The 19,353-nt window shown below is 41.1% G+C and overlaps 1 protein-coding gene across 1 annotated transcript; it reads left to right on the top strand.

Annotated features, from left to right (window-relative positions):
* The first annotated feature begins 27 nt into the window (after positions 1–27).
* Positions 28–19,100, top strand: LOC118287640 (poly(ADP-ribose) glycohydrolase). Its single transcript, XM_035613030.2, has 17 exons — positions 28–569; positions 680–768; positions 873–1,588; positions 2,120–2,242; positions 2,613–2,699; positions 2,944–3,018; positions 5,901–5,993; positions 6,975–7,129; positions 9,420–9,499; positions 9,592–9,652; positions 9,792–9,867; positions 11,043–11,190; positions 14,543–14,621; positions 14,935–15,043; positions 16,726–16,831; positions 17,848–17,976; positions 18,188–19,100. The coding sequence occupies exons 1-17, from the start codon at positions 463–465 to the stop codon at positions 18,361–18,363; spliced, it is 2,409 nt and encodes an 802-aa protein (XP_035468923.2). The 5' UTR covers positions 28–462; the 3' UTR covers positions 18,364–19,100.
* The last annotated feature ends 253 nt before the right edge of the window (positions 19,101–19,353 follow it).

Below are 19,353 nucleotides of genomic sequence, written 5' to 3'. Positions count from 1 at the left end.
ATCTCGCGTTATTTCGGTGGCCTGTACGTCACTCGCGCTTGCGGAAGTACTTTGGACGTCGAGCAACGGCGACGTTGAAAATCTAGCAAAACAAACAACAGTGACAAGTACAATTGTTCGTTGTAACATTGACGTAAGACAGCAACTACATTAATGGTGTAACTCTGAAGCTCTTTCTAATATAAAGGTGTGACTAAACAGCAATTTGCGCATGCGCCACTAAGAACCGGGTTGTTCTTCAATTGTTGTTTCGTTGAGCAAAGCTAGTTAGCATGGAAGCTATCAAGCTATGGTTGGCTGTCGGTTGTTGTGAAGTCTGAATGATATTGAAAATACAGAACAGCATTTTTTTCCCAGTTACTTGGACTTTCGCCACTTAGCAACGCGGGCGTTTGCGTCGCCGTTTTTTTTTTTTTCAGAAACCGCCATGTGCTCTCTTTGAATAAACAAACAGCGTCATGTATGGCTGCGTATTATTTTTTAAGATTTGCTCAATTGTTGAAGAAAGGACTGCCCAGCAGACGCGTCAGGACAAACACCTTACTGGTGGTGTCAGCTCAAGTTGTATTGTGAGTATTTATTATTATTATTATTATTATTATTATTATTATTACATGGAGTGTGTAATCATGCTTAAGCTGTAGATGTGTCATGTGTTGCTTTCCTCTTTTAAATCCAGAATGGCTGAACTGATAGACCTTGAGCCTTTAGCAAAGAGGCTCAGGGTTGGAACCAGTGCACCAGCGTCCCCTCCATCTTTTCTCCAAGGTATATTTGGCCAAGTAATAGTTTTCTAGACTATTCATCAAATAGTTTATCAGTTTAAATGTACTCTTTGTAAAACTGTTTCTTTTTTCGCCTTAATGCTCCAGGTCCATCCTTTTGTAGTAAGAGCAAAGACAATGAGCCAGTAGACGAAGAAAAGAGTGAAAGCAACACAGAGATGAAGACGGATCTACAGCCCAAGACCGCAGACGGTGGTTTGCGACGTGCAAAGCAGAACGCTCCTCATCAAAGACTCGGCCCCGGGCAGCAACAGAAGTTGGTCAACACACTTGAAGAATGGTTGGTTAAGCCCACAAACAACCCCAATACACCTGGAGTGTGTCAGACCGAAGATGATGATGATGATGATGGTGACTTTCAAAGCACCTCAGCTCAGTTTGTGCACTGCCAAGATGCTGGAAAACCTACAGATTCCGACATGGATGAAGAAACTCAACCCTTGACCCCACAAGACCTGGAGGAAGACAGTCCGGTGTCACCGGCCTCCGAGCATTCTGCAGTGAGTGGGCCCACGCAGACACTGCGCCGCAATGATGATGGATTAGAAGAAAGAGAAATGGAAATGGAGACTTCCGTCAGACACAATACCAAAATAACAGATTTCTATTCAGGAACCTCATCGCCGCGTCTACCTGTGAGACGGGTCAAACCAGATGAGTCTCAAGACGCAGACGAGGAAACTCCATCTGCTGATGTTAAATGGCTGGGGACGCCAATCAGTGAGCTGAAGAGAATGCCTGAATGTGGCAGACCGCTTCCTCCACTGAGAGATATCCCTGGCCAGCACACTGTGATGATCAGGGTTTGAGCCTTTCTTTGTTTTGTTGTTTTACTACTCACAGCACCTCAGGTGTTTTTTGTCAGAGAAACACAGTCATTTAACTGGTCACCACAATTTTTTCTTAAATTTCTGTAAGTCTAGGAGTAGATTTTGGCAATTTGTGGTAAATAGTCTTTTAGTCATAAAGTCAATCTTGTACAAATTAAAGGCAACAGGAATAATATTTCTTTATGCCAACTAAGTGTAGTTTGGGAAAAAATGTAATGTGTAATGTCTGACTTCAGTATTTTATTAACTTTAAACTAGACCCAAAATGTAATTGGTGATTAAACCCTACCTTATGGTAGCAATATTATTGCAAAAAACAATATATTTGTTCAGAGCTTTTGGAATGATTTGTAAGCCAGTAAATGTGTTATTTTTAATATGATTCTCGCAATTGTTTATTTTATTGCCAATATGACTATTTGGTTTGCATACAAGTATTGCATGTATTAATTATATTTATTTCTTTTTTTCTTTTTTTTTTCTAAAATCCTCTCCCTTTGACAGACAGACCTTCTTCACAGTGGTAAAGCTCCTGTTCCATATCCGGCACAGTTTAAGGATACATGGGACACTGTCCATGTCAAGATGCCCTGTTCCAGCAGTAATCTGTTTCCTGTGGAAGATGAGGTAATGTTTTGTCACAAAGATGCATAAATTACATTTTACAATATGGGATGAATTGCACAGACTGTACATTAGTGGTTTATTTGGGTTCATATGAAAAGTTCTGTCACATTATATTCTTGATTGAAGGCATATTCAATCTATCTCTGCTACCACTGAGGGTGATAGGATGAGAACTATGCCATTTGATTGTACTGTTTTTTGAATGTGTCAAAATATAACAATAGTAGTAATAGTGTCAAGAGATTCTACAAGTTATGGTGCTAATCCTCATTTTTTCAGAGCAGCTATTAATTGTTCTTCTTTTAAATCTACATGTGCATGAATGAAACCGTGCACACCCTGCGATCTAACAAAAGTTCTGCTTCCACAGAAAACACGAGAACTACAGATTAAGAGTCGCTGGCAGTTGATCAAGGAAACTTTAAACAAGGAATTTACAAATCCACTTGACTTCAAGGCAAGTTTCTCATCTGAATCCTTTTTTTGGGCAAAACTTAATATTTTTTTTCATCTTGCTCTGCGCACTGTTGTTGTTACCAAAATATGCCACAAGATGGCACCATGAGCCCAGAAACTGCGAGGCACCCTGAGGGTCTCTATGAATTCGTTTGGTTTTAAAACATATGTAGTAATAGTCTGACTGAAAATGTTAATTGAGGCAAATTTTAATTACATTAATATAATTGTTGAATGTGTTACAGAATGCAATATTGAAATACAGTCCTTCACACGCCAAGAATTGGGACTTCACAGCAATACATTTGTATTTCACTGAGGTAAGCTCTGTACATATCTGTTATGATCGCTGGTCTCTTTTATGAATTTCAGTGAATCCAGAAGTTTTTATTTTTTTAAACAACATGTTTTAGTCACTAAATTCATACTGGCATGCATACATGTAAACATGTTTGTACACAGATGGGAACGCATGTAGAAGATGATAGATTATTAACTGCAGACTAATGAAACATCAGCTTTCCAATCATGTCACTTAACGTCCCAGCAGAAGGCATCATAAGCCAGTGTTGGTGCTTTTTTTTATTCCTGTGCTATTTGGAGATCTGTTTGTTTGGCTCAGTCAGAATTCAAAGGTTGTATTTTAAAGGTTGTATTTTTTATGTCCCCTGATAAGTCTTTTTTTTTTTTTCGCAAGGGGAAAATAGGCCTGAATTGTATGAATAGGGCCAGAGCACTGTCGGTTCATTGGTCATTGCTCAGAGTTGTCAGTGTCTTCTCCAGTGTCATTTGGAGACCATCTGTCATCTGTTGTCTTGATGCACTCAGCATCATCCCTGTGTCGAGAATCGGGGAGAGCTGTGCTGTCGTCTGGCTCATGCAGGGGATGGGAATATTTTGTTTGGAGAGATGGGCCATGTTGCGACATGATTGTTTGATACAGAAAATCCTGAGCATACAATTAATAGGCTTTATTTTCTTTATAGTAAGGGAGCACTCATCTCTTCTGCGCCGGGTGGCATCATCTAGATTTTCTGATATTGTACACTTTGTGTAAGTACTTGTAATGCCAGTATGTTAAATGTGTTTCTGTCATTTTTGTCACAGAACAGTAGTGGATTTTGGGCAGGAGAATGTTGCAGCCCCTCAGAAGGCAAAGTGAGAGTCAGGAGATATAATATAATCTTTTGACAAAAGGTCACGTTTAGTAACTTGTCAGAAATGAAAATGGCTTGCATTATTTCCCGGAGTGCTTTACTCCAGCCTCATGCTGTTGAATTGTGTGCCACACATGTATACCACAAATCATGTGAGAATGGGAGATAACATCTGAGCACGTTAACAGGCTTTAGCCACAGGCCAAGTTCTGTTGGTAAAGTTGGATTTGTATTCCGTCAGGTCGACTGGATATGGCAAAATTAGATTTTCGTCAGACTTAAAAATGTCAACTACCATATAGAAATAGTTATATTTGAACTAAGGTGTCCCATAAATTGTGGCTAATTGCATTAAATATATGTTAAAGCGCTATTTTGTTGATTGAAATGAATATTATGTTCAGGAAACTCTGTAAAACTGTGTGGGCGCATATTTGTCAGTACAATTGTGAAAATGAAAAGTGTCACGATAGATTCTTGCAGGGAACTTTTTCACCAATCTGTAATTATAGCTCACACAAAATACATTTGCTTTATTTATATTATATATTAGTTGAAACGTTGACGCACAATTACTCTTAACCAAGATGGTTTATTGCTTCTGTCGCTTACACCATTTATTCACAGCTTAACTGAGTAATGAACCTGTGTTGTTAATGGTCTGAAATGCTGAAGAGGCAGTAGCAACCAAGCCACACGAACAACACTGGAATGTAGTAATAGAAATATAGGCCCACAGAATAAAGTTTTGGCGTTTGTTAACACATGCATACAATGCATTTTTTTGTACCCCATTTTTCACTTTGTTGCTTTCCCTCGGAGATGCTGGTTTGGAGTCACTGTAGCAGGAAAATTTTGAGTGTCAAGAGAAAAGTAGACATGAATGGCGTAGAGTGACGGGTCAGGCACCTTCATGGAATATTCATCTTAGCACTCGCACCTTATGAATAACTGAAAAAAAGCCGTTGACGGACGGCATCGCTTTTGTTCCGCGTCTCTCTCCTCAGCCAAAACTGGTGCTGTATTTCCGGTTCTGAGCACGAAAGTCTTTTAATTTTTTACACGATCAAAGCAGATTGCTGTATTGCTCGGACCTGTGGGGGAATAGGAACGGGAGCTTGCGATAAATCTATATGGGTGCTTTGGTTTTCTCACTGTCCACACCCCCCCACACATCTCGCTTGATTACTTTGTCAGTCCGGTGTGATGTACAGACCTGTATCTTGTCATACACAGGGAGTTAAACCAGTTGATTTGATGCACTGTCTTCCGCTGATTTAAAGAGCTTGGCTCATACTACTTGAGCTATATCCACCGTCTCGCCCTGTCAACCGCCTACATTTATTACGCCCATAGGAGCAGTTTATGATGTCAACCAGGTCATTACTTATGACAGTGTTTAGTCAGGCTTACTTTGCCTTTTAATATAAATGTCCTGGCTAAATCTCCAGTCAAGGCTCCTTATCCTGGGAACACACTGTCCTTTCTATCCCAGTCGTTTGCCTCTCTTCAGGAAGACTTGTTTAATCAGCTGGCATGGTCGTGCAACCTTGATGAAATTGCTTTGTGATTGATCATTGTGACATTTTGAAGCCAACATGGGTGTTAATACGGTTACTATGCTATATTGTCTAAGATTGTTGTTGTTGCACTTGTGTCACGGATGGTTGGCGTATCACTTTAATATTAGGTTCTGGTAATATTATTATAGATGAACAGTCCAACTAAGGCCAGATGTATTTTAATGATATGCTGGCGTATATTTCACGTTCCCTTCTAAGGGCCAATATGAGAGAATAGTCAGCAGTTTTCATTTTTCACTAGTTGTTTTATATCTGTCTATGGTGCAGTTTTTTTGGTCGGGTGGTTTTCATTTGATTGTTCTTTCATCAAGTTTTTTACATATTACCTCAACATTTTGATATGAAGCTGTTAACTGTGTCTGTCCATCTCAAGAACTTCTCGGGCCAAAAAGCCAATCATGTCACAGCTGAGTTTTGTGGCAAAAAAACAAACACAAACACAGATCTCCTGCTCTCTCCAAGGTCCTGGAGCCGGACGCTGCCGAACATCTGTTTGACTCCCAGCTGCCAGACATGGTGCAATTAGCACTGAGAGCACCTGAGCTCTGTACCAAGGTAACAGCCGTCACTAACCAACTCACACTGGCTCACCCGTCTGTGGCGTAGTACATCACCGCAGCAGGTTGATCCTAAAGGTCACAACATGACAAATGATCCTCTGAAATGGGTGTAAAAATGGGGGAGTCAAGGCACACAGCTATTGATGGTGGTTTATCAGCTGTTTAATGTCCTTTTGTCCATCTGTCTCTTTTGGCACTTGGAGGTAGTTGAAAAAAAGTGTCATTAGAAAGGTTTCTGTCAGTCATCTTGTCTTCATTTTTGTGTGTTAGTTATTCAATTTGATTCGTTTAGAGTGAAAACATTTCCCAAGCAAACGGCTTAGACATTATTCATGGACGCATGTGGTGAACTGTCGCAGGACATCAAAACGTCAGTCTACAGCTGTAGCATATAAAGTTGTTGCTGCTGTCTTCTATGATTTATATCTATCTTTTGCATTGAGATATTTTCTGATAGGATTGGATGATTTTTTTTGATAGATAAAAATAAATCAGTAGCCACTCTGAAATCAATTTATATGAAACAAATTCCATTGTTTGTGTTGAAAACTTTTAGATGAAGAAAAAAGTAAATCTGTGTGCTACTTCATCATAAACCAACCAAATTATATTTTTAGTGGAGATCTTAAAGTGACAGTTATCCGTCAATTTACTGACTTGTTCCTAAATTGGTCAGTTTCCAACAGCAACCGTGGTCCTGTTGGTCCTTTGTCTTAAACCAACAATCTCTCTTTATTGTTTGTACAGAATTGCTTACAGAAGCATTGCTCAATTTTAAATCTCTAACCTTTATTGGGAGCATGGATCACGTGTGGATATGAACAGACCTTGATTGTAATCACGATGGCTGATTGAAGAAGCGCAGAGTGGCTTAAAAAAGACTGCGTTTATGCAACATACTTAAATGTCTCATTGGCCAAATTGACAATACAAATTATTTTGACCTTCCTCGCGTGTACCTCTGTTCCTCCTCCAGCCGATCCCCCTCCTCAAGAGAGGCATGGACCACTCCATCACCATGTCTCAGGAGCAGGTGGCATGTCTGCTCGCCAATGCCGTCTTCTGCACCTTCCCGCGGCGCAACTCTAGGAGAAATGAGTACTACAACTACCCAGACATCAACTTTGTCAGGTAACGTCAGGATGTGACAAGTTACATAGTCTAAAATGATACCACTGCGACAAACAGCTGCATTTCCATGAGGGGTCACTACTGTATGTGCTTTCTTTCTCTGGTGGCCGGTTGCAATATTTACATTGTACATCCTTTTAATTACATATGAGCAAACACTAATGAAAGCGTATTGATCAGAGACAGTGATGAGTCTCACTTACGTACACACAGAAAGCTTTAAAAAATTCACATATCGCTCTGTTCATTGGGACATTTGAAAGTAATTTTTTAATCATTATATTAAGCACAGGACATACATTTCCTTTAGCCTGTTTACGGATTATTAACCAGAGCCGTGTATTCTGACTCAAGAGAGGCTGTATGCTTTTGTGCACCTTATTGAGAAATGAGAAATAAAAAGAAACCGTATTTTAGTTTTTTTTAAGGTCAAAAAATGTTGGGTTTTTTCAATTTGTTCACTGATACAAATGAAAAGAAGGTCACAGACAGGCAAGGAGACACTGACGAGAAGATTCACACGAGAGTCAACCCTTTATCAAACCTTCAATTGTAAAAAAAATATCATCCCTGCCTCCTCACATAAAGGTTTATTTTTATGTATTTTAAGTCCATTAACTGATTTTGCTGATTGAGACACTATTTCTTTGTCATTCTTTCGCATTTTTATTTTTATCCCTGCATTCTTTCCCTGAGGAGATTGTCTGGGTTGCGTAATGCAAAATCAGTCTGCAGATCACTTCTCAGTCATGTCCCCCATCTCTGTTGGCATCATGGTGTAATTACCTAAATGGAAGAAGGAATCAGATTAACATTGACTCAGATGGCTGCCTGTGACAGCGGAGAGAAGGCCACTGGCTGCTTAGCAGAAGGATGCAACAGAGTTCAATCGCATCAGTATTTCATTCAGATAAAGGTTTTGCTGTGATGTGAAAGGAAAGCCAGTGTCATCTTTTTGGCCTGTCTTGTCCTGAATCCCCAATTTGGTGTTAGGCAAATTTTAAATGCTTTGAAATTTGCATTTATTTATTTCCCTTTCATTAGTCTTTTTTTTTCTTCTCTATGCTTCATTTTTTCTTAAAAACACTTTCTGCGTAGGTAGAGGACAAAAATAAAGCTTTTTATCTGCAGGTGTTCTTCGATTCCAATGCAGATTTCTTATTTGCATTTAGATAAAACAAACTGTTGTTGTTTTCGTCTCTGTCAATCAAATTATTCTTCGTCAAACTTCATCAGTCTAAGTGCACTTAGTTGTGATGCTGTTATATCTACTGTTGTCCCCTATGCCCTTTATTCTGAGTTACATCTTAGCTTTCTTCACATCTGTGGGGGTTATATTGATGTTATATAATTTTGTATTAATCACGTATTACCCAAAAGACCATGGTGCGATCTGTTACTAAAAGCCTGCCCTCACTAGTGGCAAGCTTATGTCAAAGGCAGTTCGCCCAGAGGACTACACAATGTAATATTATTTCTTGGGGGCCACGTTGACGAATGAATGCAGGAGTTAACTTCGATGAATGGGTTCCTCAGCCCCTGAACGGCCCTCGGTGCATCAAGCTTTTATCATTGTTTTTTTTTCTCGCTCACATGAAATTACTTACTCTTTTGTTGTGGCATGTGAGCCAGGCTGTGGGGCTCTTTCTAGAATTTGCTCGAGGGGGAGATGTTGGTCTAAATGCTGAAAGTGCATTCAAACCCGCCAACAGCAACTCACCACCACCAACAGCTTTTTTGTGTGTGTGTGCGTTTGTGTGTTACTTTTCAGTGGGACTGACCTCTTGCCTCTCGAGGACTCTGTTGCTTAAAAGGGACAAGGGGCTTCTTAATGTATCTCCAAGGAGAGAGCCCCGTTTCCCTCTCTCGTCCCTTTTTATGTGAGTGCTGTGATGTGGCACATGAGTGTGACTCTGTGATGGCAAGCCTGGGGCAACTCCATTGTCGTAGCAGCGAAAGGAGCTCCTACATAATCGGCTAGTGACTTGAAAGAGAGGCTGAGTGAGAGATGAACTAATTCATGTCAAGTTTTTCAAGTCAAAGTTAAAGCATGACTGAACTCACATGGCTAAAGTGGAGGTCTTGTGTCTCTATGCCACTGGTTATACAGAGAGTTGTTTTTTCCAGGTCTTGCTTGCAGCGTTTTGATTGCAAGAGTTGGGGGTGTAGCTGTGATGAAATGTATAAGCCACTTGCTTAAAAACCATGCTTTCATTTTTTATGAAAGCAGCCTAATGTATAGTCTAATCCAAAGGATTTAATGAAATTCATAATTTCTCTTTGTCTTCAGGCTGTTTGAGGGATCCTCTTCAAAGAAGATCGAGAAGCTGAAAACCCTGATGTGCTATTTCAAAAGTGTCACTGAGCAAAGTAGGTGTTTGGATTTCATTGTCAATTTTTGCAGTAAAGCATTCTTTAAGCTGTATTTCTTTTGAATTTTTTCATTTCTTTTTTCATTTCAGAGCCCAGTGGACTCGTAACATTCACACGACAGAGTTTGAATAAACCCCCTACTTGGAAAAGGTGTTGTAAATATCATACTATGATCAAAGCAAACCTTATTATCACTATTTAAAAGTGGTAGTCGTTTGTTAATTGCCTCTGTCAGTAGGTGAATTCCACTAGGAACAATTCAAGATCCTTCATCTCCTCTTTGTTTCAGCTCACAGACTCATCTCACAAAGCTCCACATCACTTTTGAAGGAACCATTGAGGATGATGGTTATGGAATGCTTCAGGTAGGAAATGTCTCACTAGTGTTCACACGACATGATAGTGTGATTGAGAGGGGCTGTCATTTGTAGAATCTCTGTTATATAGTCAGTCACCAAGCTGCATCAATTCTGGAGTCTTTCACCCAGATTGCTTACTACTGCTGAAAAGGCCGTTGAGGGAGCCTGTGACACGTCGGAGGGAGTGAGCGCTGGGACTGGGGTCGAGGCCTCTGAGCCTCCTCTGCTCAATGTGTCGGCCATGTTTCCTGTGCACTGTCAGGATGGCCCGCTTTGCCTTTCACCTTTTGTTTGCCTCCAGTTGCCACAAGCTGACAGTTGATGTGCACACATGACCAGCTTCGGGGCAAACTGTGGCCTGGATTGATGGATGCCCTGCTGGGGTGTGGGGTAGGGGTGGTGTCTGCTGACAGCCTGTCAAAGCAGACTTTGGAGGCTTGCTTGCTGTCCCAGAGTTGAGTGACCAGTTGGGGGAGATCTACTCTCAGACTGCTGCTCACCCCTTTGCAGCCTCTTACTGAGCTTGTGATGGGGTTGGTCTCTGCTCTTCTACAGGCCAGTGAGCAACAACTGTCAGTCCTGCAATTGAATTGTATGTATGTTCCACCTGGGTGCTTTCTGACTAAAACAATGAGTCGTTACGTCCATGTCAGAGCCGAAACAATGAGATGCGTATTTTCCTTTTGAATCATAAACAGACCAAAATAAACAGGCAAATCAGTGTCACCCATAGATCTGTGCACAAGCCCGAAAGAACACAAGCAGCAGGAGATATCGCAGGCGTCAGTCAGCAGTCAATTTAGCAGCGTGTTATGACTTGAGAGAGATGTTTACTTTGGACTGTGGGCCTGCACTCCTGTTTTGATATTTGTCACTGGCAGCGGCTCAGTGAAGTGCTGCTTCTGAGTGGAGCTCATTTTGGCATGGAGGGACATATGTCTGAGTAATGTGGGCACCTCGGGCCACCTTCCCAATCAGCTTGTCTGGGAATGAAAGAAAAAAGGTTGAGACCTGCTAACAAGGTCTTTCCCTCCTGTTGTCCAAAAGGAAGCGCTGTTTTTCATCGTCAAAAGAATTTTTTTAGTTAATGTCATCTATATTCTGTTGCATTTCATATAAGGTTTCCATTGCAAAGGCATGGGTGTTTCATATTGTCATTCATCTTTCATCTTGATTTGCAGGTGGATTTTGCCAATCAGTTTGTGGGAGGAGGAGTCACCAGCTCTGGTCTGGTTCAGGAGGAAATCCGTTTCCTGATCAATCCAGAGCTCATTGCCTCCCGCCTCTTCACTGAAGCCCTGGACCACAACGAATGTTTGATCATCACAGGTCAGTGATTGAAAGTTCTCCCGCACCTTGTTGAACCATAATATCCGCCGAAGAAGGAATCGTACTCGTTCAATTATTTACGATTTAGCCAGCTGATCTAGATAAGATCAATAATGCCCTGGGTTCACTCTTCCCATGCTTGACCTATAATTTGACATGAGAAACATGTTGTGTGTTCATGGTCACACAGCATGGAGTACACCTCGCACAAATTCAATTTACCCCACCCTGGCTCAGAGAGAGGCACAAGGATGTTTATGGCAATTGCTCTGTTTTCTGTATCAGTCCATGTCGCTTGTTCCCCTTTGATTGGCTGCTTCAGTCGGGCATTTGGAGATTGGGCTTCCCTGATTGCTCTGTTGGGTCTTTTCTGTTGAGTAGCTCCCACTGACTGTACTTACATATTGAGTGCTCGCGACAAGATTGGGATGGAGCAGCAGACCCAGGGACAAGAGCAAGCCCTAGGGAGTCCCAGCAGGAGGCTGATGGTGCCAGTTTTTTTGCCAGCATTGTCTGTCCATACTTGTGACTGCGTGATTGTGTTAGATAAAGAAGATAGAAAAAACCCTCAAATCAAATGATCATTCTACATCAATAAAAATCAATTAAATCCATATTGTCTGGATTTTACAGCGGGTTACTAAAAACTATTATATTCAAATAGACACAGTAAAGACATATGCAATGTGTGAATGCATGTTATAGCTGACATGTATTAAAATAGATATATTATAGTTTTCTGCTGACCTGAAGTGTCCAACAACCAGTTAATACTTGTTAATGGTTTTCTTTTGGTAAGGGCTTTAGATTTTTGATTCCCAGTCCCCTGTCTTGTCATGTTCCATAACTTGAACAACTGTTACACAGCAAATGCCCATCACCCATAAAGACAAGAAATGCCTTATCATTGTGTAAGGAGCGGGTTGGATCGAAACACGAAATGAGGCGACTGTGCCCCGCCCTCGCGATCACCAATCATAGCGCTGTAGCATGTCCTCCCGCTTCGGTGGAGTCACCTTCAGACTTCTCGCCGACCATCTCTCCCTCGCCTCCACTTACGCCACTTAACGTTATTACTGGGGCCCAGAATTAATTATAGCTGGAAGACCTGCCCGAGACCTGCTCCACTAATGGACTCTTCCATTCCATCATCTTTATTAAACCCTGCCCATGTCTCCTGTGCCCTGTTGTAAAAGTCCAAGAGTCTTTGCTGCACCGCGGCCATGTGGTAAATTATATTCCCCCTGTGAAATGTTTTGGCATACAGTATCGAAGCTAATGGATCTTATCTCTGCACAGAAATTTGCAAAAGTGCCCGGGCCTAATTGAATTTCCCTTGATTGCTTGGTGTCTGGCTGCTGTTGGTGGTCAAAAGTATAAATAGAATCAAGGATGAGTCGTATGATTCATTGATGGCAGTGCTGACCAGAAAATGGGGTGCAAGCTATTCTGAAGAAGGAGATGGTGGCATAGGGAGATATTTTGACACAAAATCTTGCTTTGTCTTACCTACCAGTATAAAGTGTGTATAAATGCCTTGAAAGTCTTTGAAAAGTCCATGAATTGGATGTTTAAGAAAGGTTTGGGTATCCTCTGCTATCTTAATTTCTTCACAACACGACGATAGTTCAGCAGTAAAACGTCCTCAATTGATCAGTTTTACCTCAAAATGCCAACGAGAGGTGCTTCTGACCTTTTACAGCCACTGCAAATATGAGTATGTGTTTTGTCCTGATGAATTTACACATGAATGAAACAACCTTCAGGAACCTATTTGTTACTAATAAATAATTTCGAATAACCAGGCATATCTTTCCATGGCCAATATTTATCTGCTTCCCACCAAAAATAATATTTAAATAACAAATGGGTTGCATAAAAAAATCTAAAGCATAATTCTAATTGTTCCTGAAGGTTGCACCTTTCAAATGCAAAAATGGTTGATCACAGAGTTTGATATTTTTGGAGAACCAGTAAAGGTCAGGTGTATTCTGTGGTAATCTTGTTGTCAACCTGACATGCTTTACTTTCTTATTTCTAATATAACGAGAATATTTTATCCATAAAGTAACTTTACATTTGAAAGGGGGTCCATATATTAAAAAATATTAGCGTAAGAGCTCTGATGTTAATGTAGATATAAATGTTACATTTGCTCCCATGTGGTTGTAGGATGAGATTAAGGTGAGGTCAGTGGATGATGCCATCGTTCATCAACAATGGCTGCCTGGCAGTCACTTGTTGAGCCAAGCGTCGTGATTCTCAGTTTAGATTGATCATTGAATTTTGCCTGCAAAACCTGCGAACCCAGAAGCTTCAGTAGGACTGAAACCTGTCAGGAGAAAATATAAGACTTGTCCATACATGATATTTAGTATGTTTTAGAGCCCATTCTGGTTTTTGTTCACCTGCTTTTGTTTTAATGGCATACTGGGGAACAAGATTAGGTACTTCTGTTTCTTATCCAGGCAGCAATTTAGCTTTTTTCTTGGAAAGAAAAAATGAGAGAGAGGCTATTATTTGTGAGATGCCCGTCAAGTGGAGTGCAGTGTAGAGATTCCCTCCCTCGCGTGTACCTCGTAATACCTGCTGACCAAGACCACACTTCCAATCCCCTGGTATATTCACATTGCAGCGTGAAGCGGCTCAGCAAGAGCTCTTGACAGCCAGGTACTAATGAGCGCTAATGAATGGGAAGTTAATTTGTGGCCTCGTTTGTTTGACTGTGCGGTTGCCTCCCCACCCTCTGCTCCCGTTTTAATGGTGCTGAGTGTTCCCCGGTGGTCAGTAGCTGCTTCTCGCGTCGTTTTAAGGAGGGCAATTAACTTGACCTTCCTCTTGTCAGAAGACAGCTGCTCCTGTTTCATCCAATCACAAAAGGTAGAAAAAATACAAAAACGCCCCCTGAAAACCTTTTATTATTTGTTTCTGTGCTCTTTATGTCACTGTCTGTATGAATTTACATTAAGATTGGATTGTTTGGTGTCAGAGTTCATTTAAAAGCGTGATGTTTGTTACACTGTGTGGTTTGTTCCACCCAGTCGATGGAAGTCATGTTAAAATTCATAAATCTCTGTCCAATCAAAACATTGATTTGAGTTACATGAGGATTCTAAAACAGCAATTGAAATCCATTTGTCATTTCCCTTCAAGACATTTTTACCACTTAGCATAATTGACATTTTAACTGGGTTTTATGTGCCTATGTGTTAATGCGATGTAGCCTTACCTGCCTCTTCAGCTTTGCCACATAAATACAGATGACTTTACTTCTGACCATGTTCAAAATTAAGATTAATATGACAATGCTGTACAGTGGCGTGTGACTAATGCCCCTGTTTGTTGTTACCAGGTACACAGCAGTACAGCAAATACACAGGCTATGCCCAGACCTACCAATGGGGCGGCAGCCACCAAGACACAACTCCAAGGTATTTATGGTACTTAAATTGCATTTAATATAGTTTACTGCCATATGTAACAGCTCCCCTACAATAATTTTAGCCACCCCATGTCTTCTGGTGGGTCCATCATTTTAGTCCAGACTTGGACAGCTTAAAAACTAATTTTCATAGTCCCCAGAGGATGAACCCTTTACTGCCTTTGACAGTTAAGACCAAATAGCAGCAAAACGAATGACATGTTCTTTTTTTTGCAGCTTCCTATTTGTTACACAGATGTAGCCCAGTTGTTTTGTTGTACTTAAAAACACTGGTTCAAAACGGTCCCCTTGATTTGTTTCAGAGACGGCTGGCAGAGAAGATGCACAGAGATAGTCGCCATCGATGCGCTGCGTTTCAGCAATTTTCTGGAACAGTTTCACCCCGACAAAATCAACCGAGAACTCAACAAGGTTCTCTTTTATTTTTCCTTTTTTATTGTAATCTGTTTATTTTCCTGCTCGACTCTGGTTTTTAGATCAGGCTGTGAAAACGTCTGACAACCAAAACAATCCAGCTCATTGGAAAACAGTTTTTAGTTACTGTATGCTGATTTCTGCTCTAATTGCATTTCTTTTTCAATTTGTAGACAAATGAAGTTTGTATAATTAATGACAGTGGAAGTTTGGGGGCAATCTCCCACTACTGTTTGATGTTACACTTCAATACCCCATAGTTTCTTTAAGAGCATACGGCTGCAGTACTGTCATATTTTAACTTTATTTGGCATTTCTCTTCATGGTTGGTTTGAACAGATTTAATGATTTCCAGTGTGAATCCATTTGGCTGATAATCAGAAAACCATCTCACCACAAATGTCGGCTGAGATATTCACTCATGTTTACTTTTCTCAGGGTAAATAAATAGTTGAAATATAGATTAGTGTCATGAGTGTGTAACACAGACTGATGGATTGACATATATGTAGAGAATATGCTTATATTTATTAATTAGACTGTCCATTAGGCCCAGAATGAAATTTAATGAATGTAATTGAACCCTGAGGCATTAATCACAATTATTACATTTACATAACAGGGTTTTTTATAAATATAAATCGCTCCACATGTGCTTGTCTTCCCCAGTCAGAGATGCTCATTTGTAACAGAAAATCAAGATGTTAATGTTGTCAAGTCGGCCTTCAGAAAGCATGGAGGAGTTTGACAACTCTGACAGGGGTGTGAAGAATGCACCAACATGGAGATCAATCCTGCTTGGAATGTTGTTTAGCTAACTGTCACGTATGCCCTTTCACAGGAAGAATTTATGACTGGTCAGGGGGAGGATGGGCTCGTACAATTCATTTTCACAATTTACCATTGTGGAGACTAATGTCCAGAGCCCCTCAGGATCCTTTATTTACCACATGCTGCTTCTGGAAGTGCTCTCGGTCATGCACATTGGATTTTGTCCGTAATGTGCAATTGCTAATATGTAAAGCTTGCGCCAATTTCACACCAGTGGCAATGAAATGGAGGGAAGAGGTTTGAAGTTGCAAAATGACACAATGTTAAAAAAGCATGTTTTTGTCAGGCCAATCAGCCTCGGTGTTCATTCGCCGAATGATGTGTCAAGCGCAGGCCTGCAGGCAAATGGAATTACTCTGTTACCGGCTTTCTATATTCCATTTACATGTTATGGCATGGAGACGTTTTGTCGGCCTGAAACTGAAAAATACCAGTGATCTGGAACTGTGGCGTGATCCCAAGACCCGAGGCTCATCAGAGCTGGTTCTGGCTTCATAATGTACCAACTGGCACATTATTCACCACTTAATGGTATGGCCTAATGTGGCCGACAATTTGATTTAATGTCACCCCAAGAAAACCACTTTTGATAATGAGTGGGCTTTGGTTATGTAAAGCAATGTCTGAAATCTCTTTCCTACAAATGGACTACATAATGTCATGTCTGTAGCCTACATGTCACTTTTGAGAAAAACATTGTTTTCTATGTAGAGAAAAGCGAAAGTGTGCATTTCTCCCTGATGAAATTTTCACTGTGTCTGCTAAACAACACTTGTCCTTTCATATCAAATTATGCTTTTCTTTGTGTTTACATTTCCTTTTCTAACTCTTACTTTGTCGTCATTCAGGCCTTCTGTGGCTTCGGTCGCCCGGAGGAAGAAAGCCGAAACCTTGCGGCAGTGGCTACAGGGAACTGGGGCTGTGGGGCCTTCGGAGGTGACACGCGTCTTAAAGGTAAACACTGACGGAACACCTTCGTCATGTCGGTCCTGAGGAGAAACGTGCTCGGATCGTCTGTGCACACTTGGCAATCTGAGCGGACTCCATCTTCCTTGTTTATAACCGTATACACTTGAGATTGAAAGGCTCCAGCACATCAGTGTGGGCATCCATTTGTCTTTAGGGGAATGCGTTCATTTACTATTTGTCGCCTTCCTTTTATTGATCAAATGACAGAGTTAATATGCTTCATTAATAGTGAAATTGATCGCCTGCTCGAGTCCATCAATCTGTTTACAGAACGTTGTCTGAGCCTTGTATCACTGTCACTGAGCAGGGACCTCGAGGAGAGGGATATGCTAACAGTTTGCAGTGGTAGCTCTGCTTCTCACTTCTCTACTTGACTTGTATATATTACATCCCCGTATATAGTGTTAATTAGGTGAAGCAAGGTACAGCCCTCCATAGGCACAATCACCTACTGTCTGCTTAATGACATGTCTCCTGGGAAGTGCTTTCCTGATCCTGATGCTGTTCTCCTGCTCGGTTTAGCTCCTGTTCCCTCAAATAGATGCCTATTTTTTAATTGTCAGATACTTTATGAAGAAAGCAGTCACAACAGAACAAGGGGGATAGAAACTGCTGAAGTGCAGACATTCCACTAAGCCCCCTTCTCGAAACGTTGATTCAGTTTATCTCATTAACTCGCCGCTGTCCCAACCTTCATTAATCAGACATATTTTCAGTCTCTTAAAATATTCACAGCTCTCCGGGGCCCGACCTGGCCTCTCTTTGTAACTAATCCAGGAGTTCTCAGTGGGGGTGAGACCTATTCCCTCGATTATTTACCTCTTACTGCACATGCCACTGAGACGAGTGCCGCTCACTTGTATTTAAACTTGGCTGCGTTTTTCACACGTAAAAAGATTAAATCTTGAAGCCATGGTACAACACCATCAAAGCAATCCCTCTACTTCATTTAAACTGCTTCTGTGTCACTCAGACCTTAACGCCGACTTCCTCTCCTCCAGCTCTGCTCCAGATGCTGGCAGCTGCTGAGGCGGGCCGGGACGTTGCCTATTTCACCTTCGGTGACAACCAGCTCATGACAGATGTCCACAACATGCACTCATTCCTCACTCAGAGGAACACGACTGTCGGTAAGGCAAACAAACCACCCTGCCTGCTCCTTGTTTATTCACAGCTGTGTTTATGCCTTCCTTATATGAATATTCTTTCATCTTTATTTGTATAGGATGTGAACTCACGAAACAAAGCATGTGGCTAATTATTAATGATGAAAACAAAGTTGTCCATGTTTTCCTTGCTGTGGAAGTTAGAAAACATACGGTCTCCTTGTCTCCGTCACAGGGGAAGTGTATGATCTCCTGGGGCAGTACTTCAGCTCGGTGTGCAAGAGCTGCCTCCGCGGGCGCCCTGACGTCAGCCTCTACTCCTTCATCTACCAACAGGTCAGCTCCTCCCTGGCGCCCGATGATTCCGACAGGCGCTCTGCCAGACAACATGTCCCCACAGACTGCCGTTAAGGTCAGGTGGCTGATGAGTCACCGCTCCCGTCTTCGGGAAAAAATGAAAACACTTGCCCGGATTAAGATATTCTCAGCCTCTTTTCTTTTGGTTTGACAAACTTTGAATTTTCAGTACTAAATCTGGTCTCCGCCACTCGAAGTGAAACTCTGGCATGTAGATCATTTTGGAAACAACTGAAATTCAGGAGTTGATTAGTTGTGACCCTGTTGTCGCTGGAGTCCAAGCCGTGTTCATTTTGCTGCTGCCGGTAATACGCCAATGTATTGAGCTTCAATATGACGCAATTGTGATTTTAATAGTGAAGCAAAGGTTGCCATCCATCTTCAGACTTTGTCATGTTGCCTTTTTTTACACCCACACATATCCAGCCTAATTGAATTGGCTGTCAGAAATCGAGTTAAAGGGAAAAATAATATAAGAACGGGGTTTGGAAAGCTGGAAGCGGGCTCTGGAAAGGGGTTTGATTTAAAAAGCAGCTCAGCTCTTGGTGAAGTAATTTCTTATCCCCTGCATTTAAAGCAAAATTCATGTTACAATCTTGGGTCTGTGAATAAATTGGTTCCTTGGTCTGTGTGATAAACATCCCAGTTGCACTTAAAATATGATTTTTTTTTTTTGGATTCTGTATTCTACAACTGATTTCAGAGTAAAATCTTTTGTATACCTACACATGAATGAATATTGAGAATTTTTTCTGGTTTTGGTTTTCTCAATAAAAATCAATTTAATGTAATATTCCAATTTCTTTAAACCATTTTTATATTGCACCATTTGAATGGAGCCACAAATGTCAGTCATACATCCCTGAACAATCAGAATGATGGCGGTGTCTTGTCCCATGGTTGTTATGGGCTAAAATAGTTTCCGTACAGCCTTGCCATTTATCTTTCCCCCCAGCCCTCACTTCACCATTTCACTCGCAGTTTAATAAGGTCATACCTTTTATATAAAGTGTACATGGCACCTCATTAAGTAAAGAGTAGATC

Source organism: Scophthalmus maximus, chromosome 16 (genome assembly GCF_022379125.1).
Source record: "Scophthalmus maximus strain ysfricsl-2021 chromosome 16, ASM2237912v1, whole genome shotgun sequence".
Lineage (NCBI taxonomy): Eukaryota > Metazoa > Chordata > Actinopteri > Pleuronectiformes > Scophthalmidae > Scophthalmus > Scophthalmus maximus.
Note: the sequence above shows the minus strand (reverse complement) of the source record. Positions and strands in the feature narration are given on the sequence as shown.

Bases quoted from the DNA above. Each gene is read 5' to 3' on its own strand.
- LOC118287640 (XM_035613030.2), top strand. From the start codon at position 463: ATGGCTGCGTATTATTTTTTAAGATTTGCTCAATTGTTGAAGAAAGGA. The intron at 2,700-2,943 runs GCAAGTTTCTCA...AATGTGTTACAG, and splicing joins CAAATCCACTTGACTTCAAG to AATGCAATATTGAAATACAG. The intron at 15,044-16,725 runs GTTCTCTTTTAT...GTCGTCATTCAG, and splicing joins TCAACCGAGAACTCAACAAG to GCCTTCTGTGGCTTCGGTCG.